This window comes from Aphis gossypii, chromosome X, assembly GCF_020184175.1.
Source record: "Aphis gossypii isolate Hap1 chromosome X, ASM2018417v2, whole genome shotgun sequence".
Taxonomy (NCBI): Eukaryota; Metazoa; Arthropoda; class Insecta; order Hemiptera; family Aphididae; genus Aphis; species Aphis gossypii.
In genome coordinates, this window is record NC_065533.1 from 59,237,512 (window position 1) to 59,256,477 (window position 18,966).

The 18,966-nt window shown below is 37.7% G+C and overlaps 1 protein-coding gene and 1 pseudogene across 1 annotated transcript; both read right to left on the reverse strand.

The window, feature by feature from the left end:
* Window positions 1-1,830: 1,830 nt before the first annotated feature.
* On the reverse strand, window positions 1,831-6,176 carry LOC126551821 (uncharacterized; annotated as a pseudogene).
* A 3,763-nt stretch (window positions 6,177-9,939) lies between these two features.
* LOC126552592 (acrosin-like) lies at window positions 9,940-10,580 on the reverse strand. The gene is made up of 2 exons (XM_050207303.1): window positions 10,314-10,580; window positions 9,940-10,206 (listed from the first exon to the last, which is right to left on the reverse strand). The coding sequence occupies exons 1-2, from the start codon at window positions 10,578-10,580 to the stop codon at window positions 9,940-9,942; spliced, it is 534 nt and encodes a 177-aa protein (XP_050063260.1).
* Between the last annotated feature and the right edge of the window lie 8,386 nt (window positions 10,581-18,966).

Sequence of the window (18,966 nt, forward strand, 5' to 3'; positions counted from 1 at the left end):
CCCTCGACTTCGGGAATGCGTCTTAGAAGAGCCTAAACCAAAACGTTTGGTGAAGCAATGGTCCCCCTAAGTTGAAACCTGTCCGAAAAATACTAGATTGTCTAGATTACCTACCTATTTGTGTATTTATATTATACTAAAATACAGTATTTGTAATTAAGGTGATTTGTTTTGAATGAAGGAAAACGATTTTTGTTATCCGACAACTTAGATTTACTTTTAAACTTTCAAACGATAAGTAAATAAGAATGTTCGCTGTGGATGAAGGACTTAGTATTTTAACAGAAGCAAGCTGCAAATGGTATTGTGACTAAAATTTGAACCTCTGTACTTGACTATTTTATAGTTTTATGCAGTTATATGTTTATTTTTTTATGCATACATAATAACTTAATTATGACAAGTCTCAAAACCTTTAACGCTGAACAATAGGTATAGTAATTACAAAATAACAAGGGTAAATATTATGTTTTCTATTCAGAATTATTGTGGTCGTCCATTTGCGGACGATATTAATCACACATAAGAGAACGAGAAATTGTGAACCAAAACTTTATGGGTAGAGAAATTTATGAGGATTCCATTTAAGTGGTCAGTGTAACAAATCTTCCAGTAGTTAAATAGATAGCTTTCAAAAAGCATAAAAAAACCAAAAAACAATACAAAATTTGCTTTATCAATTATTATAGATTATAGATTAGTATAACCATGGTTGTATATAGTTTTAGAAGGTTACCATTTCAAATCTTAACCAATATTTGAGGTTATTAATTTATTTTTTTTGTTTTAATTTCATGATAAAGAAAAAATGATTATTATCAATTTTGATATTTTTGATTTAATTTTTAAGTATTTAAAGTATTTTACATTTTTGTTTTGTTTAATTGAATAATAATTTCACTACAGTGTACAGTATACAAATTTCAAATCTAAACAGTTCTCCTTAGATGTGGTTTTTGTAAGTCGTTCATAGTTATTGGCTATTGGTTATCATTTGTGTATTCTGTAGATTTTATATACTATTGAAGTATACCTACTCTATAAGCACACCACTATACACAAGGATTTTTGCTATATTATATTGGAACAAACTTTGTGTGGAGAATATGAATAATATTGATTATAGTATAGTAAATACAAATAATACAAAAAAAAGAAGAATTGAAGGGATACTGAATCATACACATTCAAAATAACACAAAATTCAAAGTTTTACAACACCAGTCATTGAACAGTTTAACTTAGTCTTAGAAAATTTCAAACTCAGTATGTACTTAATTAATGATGAAATAGGTAGTTAGTTATACTGAAAAACTAGAGAAATTCATCAGCTAATAGATTTTGTATATGCAATTGTATATAATAGTTACAACCTATGTAACAGTGTACAACAGGCAAGTAAACTAATTAATTAAATGTATTAATTTAAAAATGTTAAAAAACAAAATATGATTTTTTATTATAAAAAAACAAAATATATACTTAATATCTAATATCGCTTTAGGTAATAGTAAAAGGAAAATATAATATAAAATAAAAATAAAATATAACAAGAGATAAAAATTAGAAAAGTAATTAAATGTAACACTTTGAAAATAATTAAAACAAAATATGATTTAACATAAAACAATAAAAATAGTTACTTACTACGTATTAATATTATAAATAATTACTGTGGTAATATTATAAAGAAAATACAATACCTATATAAATTATATAATAATTAAAAATGTAACTTAGTATACAAAATAATATAAATAAAACAATTAATGATTATAACCTAAATATAATAGGTACATTAAGAATTGATAAAATTAAATTACAACGGCTTCATGGCTGCGCATAAGGTCCAATTTCCCTTAGAACGTAACCATCATTACGATGACCGGTATTCCGCAAAAACAACAAGAGGTCTTGTTGTTCATTAAGGCGCTGGACATTTTGAGCAATAATATGAGTGGCAATAACTCGTTCCGATCTTGATATGCCGTCTCTCACCTAATAAAAATAATAATTCATATTATATTTTAAATTAAGTAAAACAAGTTAAGTATGTTAACCATTTACCCTGAGATTATTCCGTTCTTGATTAAACTCAACTGAAAACTGATTTTCAATGTAAGTTAATTTTCCTGAAATAGAAGATGACATTATTATATATTACATACGTTATTATATCATATAAATTTTATATTATTTATCCATTATTTAATAATGAATAAAAAATGTAATATATTTTATTATAAATATAAATATATATTATTTAATAATATATAAATAATATAAAATTGATATGATACTATATAAAACTACAGCAATAAAGACAATTTATTTTACATCATGCTAAATATTAAATTAACTAAATGTTGAACCCAAGGCAAAACAATCAAACATAATTAATAGACTAGAGTGATATGTCACAGATTTGCCAGGACACAACTGATTTTCAACCCATTGTCTTGAGGAAGTGTCTTAATGAAATGTCCCGGATAACAAATTTTGGTTGTTGGTATATGGTTAAAAATGATTGTCTATTTTATAAAAATATCAATTCATAATTATATAAAATATTTTTTAAATTATTATTATTTCATGTATAAATGATTATTCATTTATAACAAAAATCTAGTTTTAAAATAATTGTGGTGTAATTAAAAAAATATATTATTAATTATTTTATTAAGATAAGACACAAGCAAAAAACAAGACAATAAGAAATCAGTAACCATAGCACAAGCATTACACATAAAATCAAGTAACTACAATAATACACAAAAGCATAGATTATAAGGAAAGCAACAAATGGTTTTTAACTAAAATTAAAATACACATAAATTAACTTACTTATCTGTAACACGCTGTTGAACATATAACCATAAACCATATAATCACAAACATTTAGGACAAAGTTACAACACATAAAAACACATCAAACGTTATCTGACTCACGGAGAAAATCCCAAATATTAGGATGGCGTCCCATTTGCGACAATAATGATGAGTGGAATGATTCTAAATAGTTATTTGTACGATAGTCTTCTCCAAAAACACTGATAAACTCTGGACCAACCTGTAAAAACCAATAATGCTCAATATATCCAATTAAAAAATTGCTCATTCCCTGTTCGACTTCAGGAAATTGTTGAACATACTGCATGATGGCCCTGAAACCATCATACATACAAAACCGTGGACATTGTGGATGACCCCTAACAGCAGGCAGATGAGGCAGTGCAAGAACCATTCTGAAAACACGAGCTGCTTCAGGATTTCTCTTGACTAAATCCAAAACACCATTCAATTTACGATGACAATACCGCACAATTGATTGAGTGTAATGGAACCAGCAACATCCTAATCTACTTTCTGGAAATGCTTGTTGAACTGCATTCATGAGTCCTTTTTCATAATTTGTAACAAATCGAATTGAATTATAATTTAAAGGTAAAATTTGACAAACAATATTAAATAATGTAACGTATGTTTCTTCTGTCCGACTTCTAAGAAGAACATACACCATTGGGAACGATACACTCTTAAATACCACTTGAAAAGTCAGAAAACTTCTCAAGTCTGCAGGAGTAGCAGGAACAGTCTTGAAAGTCCCGTCAATTCCAACTGTTGTAACCGTGGCCAACTCTTCTCTAAATCTCCTAATTGCATCCAGGTTTGCAAAAATAATTCCTTCGCTTGATCCATTGACTAGAAGTTCTTGTTGGAAGAAATTTGACGGTGGTGTCTGAAGCGTTTGACTGTAGGCAGCATTCTCTGGTCGGGTCAATGCTTCAGCAAGCTCATGGATGTCTTCGGGAATGCGTCCACCGTTTGGTTGACGTGACCTCCGCATCCTCTTCCATCTTCTCTGTCCTTGCATAAATGTGTAATTGTTAGCAGCTTCTAGATACCTAAAAAAATTTAATAAATTTTTTTTAATTTGTTCAATACAATTTATTATTTCACTATAAACTTACTGTCAAACCACATTTTTAACTACACAAATAAATTATAATAATTATCAATAATACAAATTATTGAATGAGGCTGGTTTATCATTTAATAATATATTGTAAAATAGTTTTAGGTATTTTAAGAGGAAACTGATGATAATGTATAGTTGTTTGACAATTGTACAACGATGATAAGTACAACATAACCGAGACCTAATTGATTTATTTATTATGTAAAGCTTATAACATATTATAATAACTACTGAACCATTAAATTAAAAGAAATATACAAATAAACATATAATATATTATTATTATATACTATATTATTTATATATATTATTATTATTTTTTCTATATTATAGAATTGGAAAATAGTTGTATTAAATTCAACAGTGCCTCTTAATAATAAATAACCAAGTAAATAACTTAGAACAAGGAATGTTTAACAACTTTATCATATGTGGTATACCGGTATTTTAGTATACGCGGTATAACCAACTAGGTAAGTTTTACCCCCGTATTCTCTAGTTAATGACACTCTCTAAAATAAATTAGAATGGCACTGTTAACTAGGGAGGTACGATGGGTTTGCGGTAAATCAACTATGCCTTACCCTCGTACTCTTTAGTTAATGACACTCTCTAAAATGAATTAGAATGGCACTGTTAACTAACGAGGTACGATGGTTTGCGCTTGTCGATTCTTCGCTCCTTTATAGTGGAAATGACTCGAAGATTACTTATACCTCGTGGTACATATATCTCGGCGCTGTTTCCTATATAAAGGTAGAAACGCAAGGAAGACTTAAATGATATCCAACTCGGGTTGTCCTGGTCGGAAACACTTTTTTATTAAACTCAAAAACATAAAATAAACAATCAAAAATTCTATTAATTTAGTCCGTACTATAACCGCCGTTTCACACGTGCGATCGTCGTACCTACACTCTCGCGACTCACTCAGCGACAGCGGGACTCCCCTTGCCCGTGCGTACGGCGGTCTTATATACAAAATTTGTCTTGTCGCCTCAGCACATTTTGCTTCACCGGCCTCTCCTGTGTGTTATTTAAAAATATTTTTCTTTATACATATTAAGTAATAATTTGGACGACTGTCTACAATATACGACACATAATACTTGCAAATTTATTAGTTACCTACCTAACTGTGATTAAAATATATAAGTAAGCGAATAATGTTTAAATAAACGAAATAGTTAGTTAAATAAAATATTAATTCAAAAACTTACTGAACAATTGCATTGTTGTATGCAGTCCTAACTGAAACAGACATGTTTTCAGGATCAATGCCCCTTGCACCAATTGCTTCTTCAAGAAAGGCACATGTAAATTGATATCTGCAGGTTCGTGGTTGTGTCGATTTCGAATTCTAATTTATTGTCAACATGTTCTGTACTTACCGATGCTGTACAAGGACAATAATCATGTACCCGACTTTTTTGCCTTTCACATACCAAATATATCCGGTTAATTCTGGCTTCGCGCTTGTAGTACTTAAAACCTAAATTATCAATATAAACCCTAGAACCATGATGAACCCCCGGGATCAGTCTGTAAGTAACTGGTACTTGATTCAAAATATTTTCTTCTGGATCTTCTTCTTCAAGCACTTCTTCATCTGCTGGAACTATTTCATTTTCAAGTACTTCTACTTCTTCATCTTCATCGGTGAGTTCTTCATTCGGGTTGTTCTCGTAAACAACTGGACGAAAATAATCATGATCCAACAAATGAGCTGGGAGACCGACTTCTTCGATGTTCATCATATCTGGAATCAGGAAACTAAAAAAAAACAGCAAATCACACGAACAAATAGTCGGAGGAGGTCAAATTTTTAAAAAACGTGCGACATTACAAATAAAATCGGCAGTATGACCTATGGTCAAAGTTTTAAAGAACAACGTGTGATAGCAAGTTTAAAAAATGACGTACAGTTAAGTACAGTTAAGTCAACGAACAATGTTGAAATATTTCAAAAGCTCAAAAGCATACAAGACACAAGTACAGTCGTCCGTCGTGTTCGAGAGCTGTTAAGCGGGTTAGTCGTTTCTCGTACTTTGTGAATCGTAATGGTAAGAGTCGTCTGGGTGGGGTGGGAAACTGGGAAAAACGTCTCGCAAAAACCGTTACAAAACAGTAAACACAGCAATAGAATGCTAAAAAGGTGGGAATTAATAAATACAATAAATAATTATATATTTGTATTTCAAGGCGGTTTATTTATGAATATTGAATTCTTGGTTTGAAAAATTTGATCTTATTTGAGGTGAAGTAGGTTATCTAGAGGTCATTTTCTGAAATTCTTGATAGTTTTTTTTTTTTTTTAATTTTGGAATAAATTGTAAAAACTCAGTAAATATGTTAAATCTGTATGGAATTGATTTTAGTAATTACTTATTCATATTTAGTTGCAACTCCAAAATGATAGTGCTACCTAGAGATTTTACATTCTGAACAATTGAAACAATTCATCACTGATTTCAAATTTAAATTAATCTTAAGTTCTATACTTAGAAGAAGCGCATCAATAGAGATGCAAAGAGCATGCAGTTGGCTACAGAAAAAACATTGAAGAGCAAACAACAAAAAGTCAATAGTATTGTAAAAATATATTATGTTCAATAAATATAATAAAGTATGTTGTACTTTTTCAGCATAAGTATTGAATTAAATAAGTTTATACCTACTCATCATGGTTATTTTTACCAAAATTAATTCAATGTTAGAAAAATTTGAAAAGTAAAAAAGCAAACTAACAGGGAATCATTGTTCCTATTTAAACAATTTTAACCTACACCTATATTTCTGAAAAGGGGGCAGAAAATTTATCACTGCTCACATAATATGCATGTACATGTTATATTGATAGTCTCTTAATATGGATGATAATGTCTATATATTATTATTTTATTCAAGGAGCAAAGGATACCCACATTATTATGTATTGAAAATATATACATAGAAATGTATTCTTTAAACTAATGACAATTATGTATTTATTTGAGTGAATAAACTACCTAGTCTAGCTAGTCTGATGGCAGTACCCAAAAGCTCTGTGTGTTTACTTCTAATAATCTGAAGTATATTTTTAAATCCAATAAAAGTAGTGAAATGAATAGAGTTAAATAATTCATAAACTTTTTGCTTTTTCAAGTTATATTAACTAATTATTGTAAATTGCATTAACAACAATAATAATAATAATAATATGTATTCCATTTAGGTAATGATATAAAATCAAAATATTTTAAAGAATATAAATGTTTTTAAAGAAGATACATTAATTAAACATAAGCTCTGTTTTTGAAAGCAGGATTGTGTTGAAAATGTCTGACATAGATTTGTATTATTATTTAATAATTGTTAACAACTAAGAAAATGAACAAAAACAATTAATAATGATAATAGAACAATTAGTAGTAAACAAGTTATTGGATCGTTATATAAGCTAAGCACATTTTAACAGCATAACTTTAAGTTAAGTTAAAGTCTTAACTTATACTACGGCTTCTATACTGACAAAGAGTTTGAACATCTAGAAGAACATAATTTTATATAATAATAATGATGTTATAAAACGTGAATCTTATTTAAACTCCAACTAATTAGAAAAAATATTTTTAAAAATATACAAATAAATTATAAACTCTGGACGAGTGATATAATAAATACATTTAAAACAAGAGTTTGTCACAAAATTAATTTTAACCAAAATTTACAATTAAAACACTAGAAATAATTTTAAATGTTAGGAATAAAATAAATTAAAAAAATATTTTATTTTTGTAATACAAAAAAACCTAAATACTAAAAATATTAATTTTGATAGTTTAAAAGAAAAATATCTAGATACAAAACCAGAAAAAATGTTCAGCGTTTCAAACTGAGTTTTGAAATAATGCTGTTTAAATTTATACTGTAAGCAAGGTTGAAACAGAAATAAAAAATAATAAGTCAGTGACCTAGTATTTAATAAAATAATACAAATATAATTTGTTCATTTTTTACTAACTAGAATAAGTATGATATTATGTTAACAATAAAATATGTACACAAATATTATAGTTATTATAAATTTGAATAATTTGATAAATACGTGAAGAAACTGGTTGTTGCAGCTAGCAATCTGCCATTTCGTTATTATATAAATAATACCTATACAAGCTATGTATTAAAATACTTGTCTCAAAAAATAATTATGTTTACAAAGTATTTAAAAAACTATAAACATATAAGCAATAATCAACAACCTCTTTATTTTATTAAGTTGTTTTAGCATTTGATATTGATAAAACACATAAAATAAATAAAATATTTTTTCACACAAACATTTGTGTTATTATAAAGTTACAAAGAAACAAATAAAATTTATTTCATGAAAATTCATTTACTGGATGAATGAACACTATAATTTATTGGTTTACTAAATTTTTGTAATTGAATATGCTTCCATTATTCAATAAGCAAAATTTATAATATATAATTTAAACGTAAGAAGAATTTAATAATATTTAAAAATAACTTAATTACACTACCTAAGTTTTCAAATATTCAAATATGCATACACAATCATTTTTTATAGCTTAGTAAGTTTAAATACTTTCACTAATATTAAAGCTGTTCTTCAATTAAAAATTAAAATTAGAATAGGTACTATAATAAATAATATATTACAATACAATAGTAACCCCTAGTAAGTATTTTAAAAGCCAAATTGCTTATAAAATCAATCTAAATCTTAATATAAATTATATGGTTTAAAATAATTTAATCAATGAATTAAAATTAAAATTAAATTAAAATATTAAAATAAATTATTATTAATATTTAAATAACAAATAAATGATTAAACTGATTAAAACCTAACTTCACCAATATTAAAAGCTAACTAAACAGGGTTTTATTTTATAGGAGATTAAATTTCTCGGTATGAATTTTTGGAAAAATCACGATTGGTATTAAGCTGATATTTAAATTTTTTATTTAATCGCTAGTAAACGATGTGGGAATTTGAATTTTATAGGTTGGTATGAGCCTTTTTTTTTTCTTATCAGGTTCACTGTTATCAGTTTTTATCAAAATCGGGAAAACTGTACCCGTCCCGACGTACAGACAGAGTAACAATAACAAGTTTTTATTTGTAATATAAATTAACAGTTACTACTCCTATTTATTTTGTAAACACATACACTGTATTTTTTTGATAATAGGCAGTACTGCAGTAGTGATAAACCAGTAACAACGGATAATGGATTATAAGATAATTTTATGTAATCGGCATAGAAAAGAGATTAATTTGCATCGGAAGCGATAATCGACAGTAGCAGTCCAATTAGTTATAGGTACCTAATAATCATGTGTTATTGTAGGTAGGTAGGATCAGGTAACCGCTATACCTTGGGTCGAATGATAACGGATTTACTACATAACTGGTATAACTTCTGGTCTTTATAACTGATAAGTTTTATTATGACTAGTGCCGCAATCAGTAATCACCTTTGTGGGGCGAACTGCGCTAACCTTCCCAAAACTACCTAACTTTGAGGGGCTGTATCTCATCAACGGATTGACGAAAAATGAAAATTTTAACGTGATAATTCATAATAAAAAATAGAGTTTTTAATTTATGATATTTAAAGTATAGGTTGTCATTTGAAAATCAGAAGTTGATAGTGGTTTTGTAGGTGTATTAAGGTTCGGAATAGAATAACGACACGGTTGTAACGTCGGAAACACACTTTATTATGTTATTAACAATAAACGACGCGAGTGTGTCGGCGACGACGGTTTTGCAAAAGCTGAAGCTCGTCGCCGCCGCCGACCGGGCCGTCGGCCGTGCCTTGAGGCGGCGGCCAGACCGGTTGTCCAGTCGCGTTATCGCGGACGAGAAAAGGCAGCCGCGGTCGTTGCGATAACGACCGCGACATACTCCCCCCCAAGTCCGCGAAACGCGACCAGCGCCCCTGACCCTATTCGCCCACGGGGCCGGTGTCCGCCTCGTGCGTCACCTCCATCTCCTCGATCCACCGCTCCACGACTGCCAACTGCGCCTCGGGTGTGGCTGGTGGTTGAGAGGGCTGGATCGGAGGTGTGGGTGTAGGAGCTGGTGCTGGTGGTGCCGCTCCGGGCGCTGGCTCAGGAGCTGGTGGCTGTCCGGTTGGCTGCTGAGCTGGCGGCGGAACTGGTGGCTGCACGGCTGGCGGCGGAGCTGGTGGCTGCACGGCTGGCTGCAGAGGCTGGAACCGCCCCCGTCTGTCCCGCACATCGTGACGCTGGTACGCCGGCGCCTCTCGGCGGGGGGGTACCCTGCCCGCGTCCTGGCAGTAGGCTGCGGGGTGTTAGCCCGCGTGGACCGACGTCCCTCGGCGAACCCCCTCTCGAAAAGAGCCCACGCCGTCGGGCTGGCCCGGATCCGGCCGAATGAGGCGGTGGCCGCGCGTTCAGCCGACCAACCGCTCACCATATTCTCCGGTCCATCCCCGGAGAGCCTCCTGGCTTCTCGAAGGAGCTGCCCGGCCATGGCCCGTAGCTTCTCCACGTGGGCGGCGATCATGCCACGGGATGGCCGGTTGTTGCGGTTCGGTGGCGGGTTATTTGCGCGTTCTGCCATCTAAAACAAGGTATGATTAGTTAGTGTTCTCTGACGGTCCTACAGCTCGCTTCATCGCTGAGACATGTAACTTAGTAGGGTGTTTACCCTCCGTCAAGAACACTCCGGTTCCTAGTGGTTTACCCAACTTAACCGGACCTAACCATTTCGGGGCGAACCCCGCGTGAAACCGCTTCTCCGCACTTGACTGCGGATGCGCTTTGTAGTATACCCAATCCCCTACTGCCAGATTGCCTTTTCCCGGGGATTCTGGGGGTATATGGGTATTAGGGGCCTTGGGGCCGGAAACCACCGGGTAACCCCCCTCTACCACCGGAGCATCATCCTGTTCCGCCGGAGAATCTTCGGTTCCTACCGGAGGGTTCTGATGTGCTCCGGACAACTCCGGACCATTGTTGCCGTCGTCCGGTGACTCTTCAGCTAACTCAAGCTGCCAGTCTCCGGGGGCCTTGGTCTCCCGACCAAACATCATTTTGGCCGGTGACTGTCCGGTGTTTCGGTTTTCTCTGTTTCTTACGGAGAACAACACGTGTGGCAGATAGACATCCCACAGATGATGAGGCTTATCAACAAGTAAGGTTCGTAACCCTTTCTTCAACTCTTGATTCTGCCTTTCTACCGGGTTGGCACGTGGGTGGTATATTGGAGTCGTCCAACCTTCCACTCCCCACTTCTTGAGTGCCTCTCCCATTGCCTTGGACACGAACTGCGGGCCATTATCTGACAATAATGCCCTCGGGTATCCGAACCGTGGGAACAACTCCCGTTCGAATGTATCCACAATCGCTTTGGTCGTCGCCTTTCCTAAAGGGTAGGCCTCTACCCAGCGACTGTAGCAGTCTGTTACTACTACAAAATCGTCGTCTTACCCCGCTGCGTCCGCGGGTACGGACCCATAAGATCGATGCTCAGTACCTCCCAAGGTTGACGTGGGATCCTGGTGCACATCCGATCTTCAGGTTACGATTCAGTGGTTTTACCCGTGCACAGACGTCGCATGCCCGCACGTAGTTACGCACTGCTTCACGCATACCGGCCCAAAAGAAACGACTCTTTATGCTGCGGTACGTTTCTTTCCACCCTGGGTGATTCGCTGTATCGTGGTCGTGAAACCTTTGCAGCAGAATTTGGGCCTTGTCAGCTGGGACGACCACCCCCTCTTCTCCATTCGCGATGGATCGAGGGTGGCGGTGCACACACCTTGTCCCGCATGACGTACAGCTTTGCAGACGCCCGAACCTTGCACCGTCTCCGGAGAGTTTGGCAACTATCTCCCGTATGTTCGGGTCGTTCTGTTGCCACTCTCGGACGTCTTGCAATGTGACGTTTCCGTCATCCTCTTCGGCTGGATCGCACCACACTGGGTGACACCCACTCTGGGTCCTCCGGCCACGCCGGACAGATCACCGAAGACTCCGAACATTTCTCCGGACACTCCCGGCCGAATCACAGGGGGGTCGTGGATATTATTCTCCAACGATTCTTCGTCCACTGTATTCGGTCCCGCCGGACAACGGGATAGCGCGTCGGCTGCTTCATTTTCTACTCCGGCACGTGCCGGATTTCGAAATCGAAAGCCCCGAGTTGTAACGCCCATCGCGTTAGTTTGCTGTTGGTACAGCGAGCTTGCTGTAACCATCGGAGTGCCGCGTTATCTGTAAATAACATAAACTTACCAGACTCAAGATACGGTCTGAACCTGTCAACCGCCCAAACTATGGCTAGACATTCGCGTTCGACTGCCGAGTATCTTCCCTGAGCTGGATTGAGTTTTTTGCTGGCATAGGATATGATTTTCCTATCGCCACTCTCCCCCTGCTGGAAGAGCACGGCACCAACTCCGACTTCGCTTGCGTCGGTCTGTAGATTGAATGGCTTACCCGGAAGAGGAGGGCAGAGCCGTGGTGCGGACACCAAAGACTCCTTCAACTTCCGGAACGCCTCTTGCTCAATTTCTGACCAACGCCATTTGGTCCCTTTGGCCAACAGACTCGTGAGCGGTAGTGTGATCTCGGCATAGTGTGGCACGAACTGGCTGTACCAACCACAAACGCCTAACACGCGCAACACGTCTTTTGTCTTCTTTGGAACCGGTAACTCCTGAATCGCCGTCAATTTCTCCGGTTCCCGGTCTATTCCTTTACCGTCCACGACGTGACCTAGGAATTTGATCTGTGCCACCCCGAATGTACATTTTTTTGGTTGGCACGTTAGACCGTAAGACTGGAGTCGCTCCAAGACTCTCTGCAAGTGGTTTAAATGTTGATCGGGACTCTCAGAGTATACCACAATATCATCCAAATAAACCAACACAAATTTACCAACTAACCCACGGAAGACTTCGCTTACCAAGCGACAGAATGTGGCTGGAGCGTTTTTAAGTCCAAAAGGCATTACCCTAAACTCGAATAATCCTCTTTGGGTCCTAAACGCCGTCAGTGGACGTGTCCTGCGGAGAGACCCACTTGCCAATATCCTGATTTCAGATCCATGGTGCTGTAAATTTCGCTCCGCCCATTCCTCGGACCATGTCATGGAGGTCCGGCATTGGGTGAGCATCCGACTCCGTCTGCATGTTCAGACGGCGATAGTCAACGCAAAATCTGCGTGAACCATCCTTTTTCTTCACGAGTACTACCGGTGCAGCCCATGGAGATATGCTAGGTTCAACAAACCCCTGTTCCTCCATGTCTCGCACCATTTCGGCAATTACCTCGTTTTTCTCTCGGGAGTACCCGTAAGCATTTAGAGCCACGGATTTGGATCCTTGAGACGGATCTGGTGCTCTATCACCCGAGTTCTGCCTACCTCTCCGGAGAAAAACTCCGGATATTGGCATAAGACTTCTTTGACCCGCGTACCGTACTCTCCTTCCGGTAAAATTGCGGTCGTTAAGTCCACTCCTACGGTGACCGGAGTTACTGGATTTCTCCAACTCACGGAAACCCGTCTTTCTTTCCCCAAATGGATTATGCAACCACTATAGTCCCAAGCGACTTGTTGCTCCACGAGGAAATCGTGGCCCAGGAAGACATCTCCAATGAGATCGTCTAACACTGCTGCCTTGAAGCTTACCTCCATATCCACTATCCGGGCCCGAAATTCGGAAAACTCCGTAATTTCTCGGGTCCGACCGTCCGCCATCCGGACAATCTCCGGTTCTTCGGTAAAACTTCGGCCGAACTTCTTTGCCACCCACGGTTTGACATAAGTCCTCGCCGCCTGGGAGTCCAATAGCGCTACTACTGCCCCGAGTGCAAACTCAAGTTCTATGGCCGGTACCGGAACATCCGATACCCTAGTTTTCCCCGTTGACACCGTTGCAATGGGAGACTCAAACGCTTCCGTCCGCAGATCCGAGAAGCGTTGCCGCAACTCAAACTTTGAGTCCGTATCTGAGTCTCTCCTTTTGCACACCTTCCGTGGATAAGGAACTATTTCCTCGGGAAAATCTTCGGATGTGACCGGACAAATTAACAACTGCTGTGTTAACTTATCTTGTTCCGCATCACTTGAAATGCTGTTCGCGACATTTTTATCGGAAGGATAACTCACCTCGGTGATATCTTCACATTTGTCCGAAACATTTTCAATCCTGTTCGATTTTCCATACCTCTTGTCCGGGTGGTTCAACCACCTCTCCGTCGATTTGCCATTTGCCCGACTCATTGTCACGAACTGTGGTTCCTTTTCCGGAACATCGCTTTCAATGAGTTTTCTCGGGTGGCTACGGCGTTTTTCCGGTGTTTTCCCGGAGGCTCGACGGTTTCCACCGGACAACTTCTCACTCCGGACGTCCACTTCGGGTAACCGAAGTTTTCCTCCGGAGGATTTCTGTTCTTACCGGTTTTCTCCGGTCCAGAACTCTTTTGATCCGATTTATTCGGATCCTTTCCCGAGTCTCCGGTCCGTAACGCTCCGAAGTTCCATTTCTTCGGGTCAGTTCTTGTAATTTGTGGTTTCTGTACCGAAACGTTACTCACTGACCGAGTTGAACTTCGTTGCTTACCACTCTTCGGATGACTCGTGACTTTTCCGCCGGTTACTTCCTGGCCGGTCGGGACCCGGCGGTCCCGCCGGTCGTTCTGGCGTTTCCCGACTCCGACTTTCTTTTCGGACATGCAGCTTGCCAGTGGTCATGACTACCACATACTCTGCATCCTGCACCCGAAGATAGTCGTTCCCTCGGATTAGGCACCTGGGGTTTGCTAGCATCCTCAGCTTTTCTTCTATCCAACCATTTTAATTTTGGTGGTCCGCTGGTGCTCTCTCCCGCCTTATCCGGTACTACGGCCTTACTACCATCCAAAATATGTGCAAGCGCACGTAGTTCACTGAACGATTTCAGCCGTTCAATGCGTGCATGAATTCTAAATTCATCACGCATGAGCCCAATCACCGTCATCACCACCGCTTCTTCAGTCAGACCAAGATTTAACCTCCGATACAACTGGTACTTGTGAAGGACATACCCTCCCAGTGTTTCGGCCTTGGTCTGGGCGGTACTTAACAGTTCCGATTGTAAGCTCGACTGTAATTCGTCCCCGTTGAACTTTTCCAAAAGCTCAAACTTGAACTCTTGCCATGGCAAGTCCAACGCCCTCATGGTTCCCCACCATGTACCTGCCTGTGCCTTTAGCTGAGGGGCCAACACGGTCACCCATCGAGCCATGTGGATACCAGTTTCTTCAAGTATTGCTTCGGCCTGGAGCAAAAACCGCACCGGGTCTTCCTCCCTCTTGCCAGCAAACTCTGGTATCGACGCACGGGCCATATTCAACTCATTTTGAGGAATGAGCAGGCTGTCCGCGAAGTGAACACGTTTTCCACCGGAGAGATTACTCCGTAACGCTTCCCCATCACCTTCTACCGGACACTTCGCCGGACACTCCGGACAGATCACCGAAGACACCGGACATTTCACCGGACACTCCGGACCGGTACCGGAAACTCCGGATACTTCCCGATTTCTCGGGTTTTCCCCGGCCAATCTGCTCCGTATGTTCGCCCAACGGCTCTCAAAACTCACACCTTGAGTTTTGACCGGAAGATTTTGGCTTTTGCCCGGGAAATTTTGATTTTCACCGGACAAAAGGCTGGTGGAGGGTTTGGGAAAAACCCCACGGCATGCGCAACTTGCTTGCGCCACCCGTTCGGTCGACCTAAGCTTTTCTTCGGCTAACTCCCGCTCCAAGCGTTCCACGCTCTCGCTGAGAGTAGCAATTGTTAGCTGCTGCTTGTCGACCGTTGTTTCCAGCCCCTCCAGTCTATCTAACATCTGTTCCATAAAGTGGTTTATCAAATCTCCGTCAGATTTGCCCTCTTCACCACTGTTCTGGACCTCCGATGTATTATCTTCCAGTACCTGGGCTGACGTCCCGTCAGTTACCCCAACCGTACTGATCTTGGATCCATGTTTTCCTTAGACCTAATATACTCCTCCAGTGCTAGAGTTTATCGGCCTTGGACCCCCCGGTCTCAATACCACGTATCGACAATTCCCGGTTAATTTCTACAATATTTAACTCACTAATGCATTTCGTAACCATTGTGGAGATTAAATTTACTTGTAATTATCTATCTAATTAAATTACGATGGATACGAAATTACGTAACTCGGGCTATCGCTGGTAGAGATATGTACTTTCCAATCTATAAATAGCCAAAACGCAGTTTAGCTCGGTAGGAATTACGCTAAATTATGCAAATTTTGCCAAAATTTACCACCTTAGATTGGATAAGCCCTTAATATTTTATTCAATATAAAAAAAAATAAAATAATTTGAATAAAACTATTTAGGAACCGGTATGATCAGGACACCTATTGTAGGTTCTTTTAACCCGATATGTGCTAATTTACTTTAATTTACGTAAAATTATTTTTATTAAAATTAGCACTTACCTTACTCCTTTTCCGACTGCGCCAAATGTAGGTGTATTAAGGTTCGGAATAGAATAACGACACGGTTGTAACGTCGGAAACACACTTTATTATGTTATTAACAATAAACGACGCGAGTGTGTCGGCGACGACGGTTTTGCAAAAGCTGAAGCTCGTCGCCGCCGCCGACCGGGCCGTCGGCCGTGCCTTGAGGCGGCGGCCAGACCGGTTGTCCAGTCGCGTTATCGCGGACGAGAAAAGGCAGCCGCGGTCGTTGCGATAACGACCGCGACAGTTTACCTAATAAATATAAGAGCGAAAAATAATAAAGAAATCTACAATTCTAGAACAGTGTAAATCTAAAATTTTGAAGAAAAAAAAAATTGAAAAAAGTTAATACTTTTTGAAATAATGAGTGTTGTTTGATAAAAAAATCATCCTGTATAGATTTATAAACGGATATCTAAAGTCATATCTGCTCGAACGACGTCATTCGTACATTGTATCGGTTTATCGCATACCATCTTTAGTAATCCGGCATATTACATTACTATTTAATTACATCATTCCTGTTACCCTGAGCTGATATTAGTTGTTTAGATTTAGAATACTGAATATTAATATATTATATTTATTAATAGATAATTAGATAATTGAATTACGAACATGGTTTTAATAATCGTTTATATAGATTTTTAAGATTAAAATTATGTATTTAAATTATTGGTCATAGTAAACATGAAATAGAAACTTATAGTCGAATTTCCTGTTTACCATGACACGTACGTATATTTTGGGGATTACGCCCAAATAGTTTAATATAAAAGGGGTTGTGGTAGTATTAAGAATTAGACATAGTTAAGCCTCACTCACGCATAGACCGATGGCGTTGTTCTATACTTAACATCACGTCGGGCTAGCTTTTATTATATACATTGTCTCGGTGAATAAATAACTTTTAATTCAAACGAGTTGTTTATTAACTTCAAACTTCCTACACTCTCTGAAGAAGACATACGACAAAGTGGACTCGTCGTTAAATCGTGCTGAGCCATCTTCACCAAGACCGGTTCACTACACATCTGAACGATGCTTGTAAGGAAACCTAAATAGGTACATGGGATTAACGACACTACGCGAACAAATACGATAAATAAACAATAAAAAATAATAATAATAGGTATTATAGGCATATTTTAGTCTTTGAAGTAGTCGTGTGAAGTTTATACATCATTCAATATGGAAAACATCACATCACAGCGAAATCGTGAAAAGTTTTATGAAAACGGATTTTTGTACGTATTTGATAAACTATCTGCAGACGAAAAAACTGAGTTTTGGCGATGTGAACAATAACGACATTGTAAAGCGCGTGTGCATTTAGTCAATCGTGAAGTCGTAAAAACTATAAATATGCATAGTCACGAACCATCTGCAGCTAAAGTAGCAGCGGACAAAATCGTTACAAAAATTAAGAAAAGGGCTCTAGAAACACAAGAATCAACGTGTCAAGTAATAAATGAGTGTACCCAAAATACTGATGTCGCTTGTCAGGGAGCTCTTCCAAATCAACAAGCTTTAAAGAAATTAATCAGAAGGAAACACAATGAAATACATCAAGTTCCATCAAATCCTACAAATCTGGTCGACCTCGAAATTCCCGAGTGTTATAAAACGTATGAGTCAGAACCCGGAAAAACTTAAAACTTTCTGCTAGTTGACAGTGGACCGGTTGCAGACAGAATCCTAATATTTGGTCGTCAACGAAATTTGGAAATATCATTAATCTGCGATGATTTTTTTATGGACGGGACATTTAAAATTGCGCCAAATTTATTCAAACAAATTTATGTTGTTTTAACAAAAAAAATTGAAGGCGTTCACCCTTTATTTTATGCACTTTTGCCTAATAAATGTAGAGAAACATACGACAAATTATTTGGTATGATTAAAGTATTACTGCCAAACCTCGATCCAAAGTTTATAACTTGTGACTATGAAATGGCTGCTTTTAAAAGTGTTTCAGAAATATTTCTTTCTGCCGAAATTCGAGGTTGTTTTTTTCATTTGGTGAAAAATATGAAAAAAAGTTATGAAAATTAGGCCTAACAAATCGCTATAACAAAGAGCCAAACTTTTCGTTGTACGCAAAAATGGTTACAGCTTTGGCGTTTGTTCCAAGTGACGACATAGATAATGCTTTGTTTTCATCATCTGAAAACTTACCTGATGACGTGCAACCAATTTTAGACTGGTTTGAAGACAACTACGTCGGAAAAATGAATAGAAAAGGTAATGGACGAAGACAGCCTTTGTTTCCTCACGAAATGTGGAATGTCTACAACAGAACTTTAAATCAACAGGATAGAACTAATAATCATGCTGAAGTAGCTCATTGTCGCCTTCAGACGGAATTAAGTATGGATCATCCTACAATCTGGAAGCTTATAGACGGCTTACGAAAAGTGCAAGCAAATAGCGACTTCTACTATGAACACCATGTGG

Bases quoted from the DNA above. Each gene is read 5' to 3' on its own strand.
- LOC126552592 (XM_050207303.1), bottom strand. From the start codon at position 10,580: ATGGCAGAACGCGCAAATAACCCGCCACCGAACCGCAACAACCGGCCA. The intron at 10,207-10,313 runs GCTAACACCCCG...GGGCGGTTCCAG, and splicing joins AGGGACGTCGGTCCACGCGG to CCTCTGCAGCCAGCCGTGCA.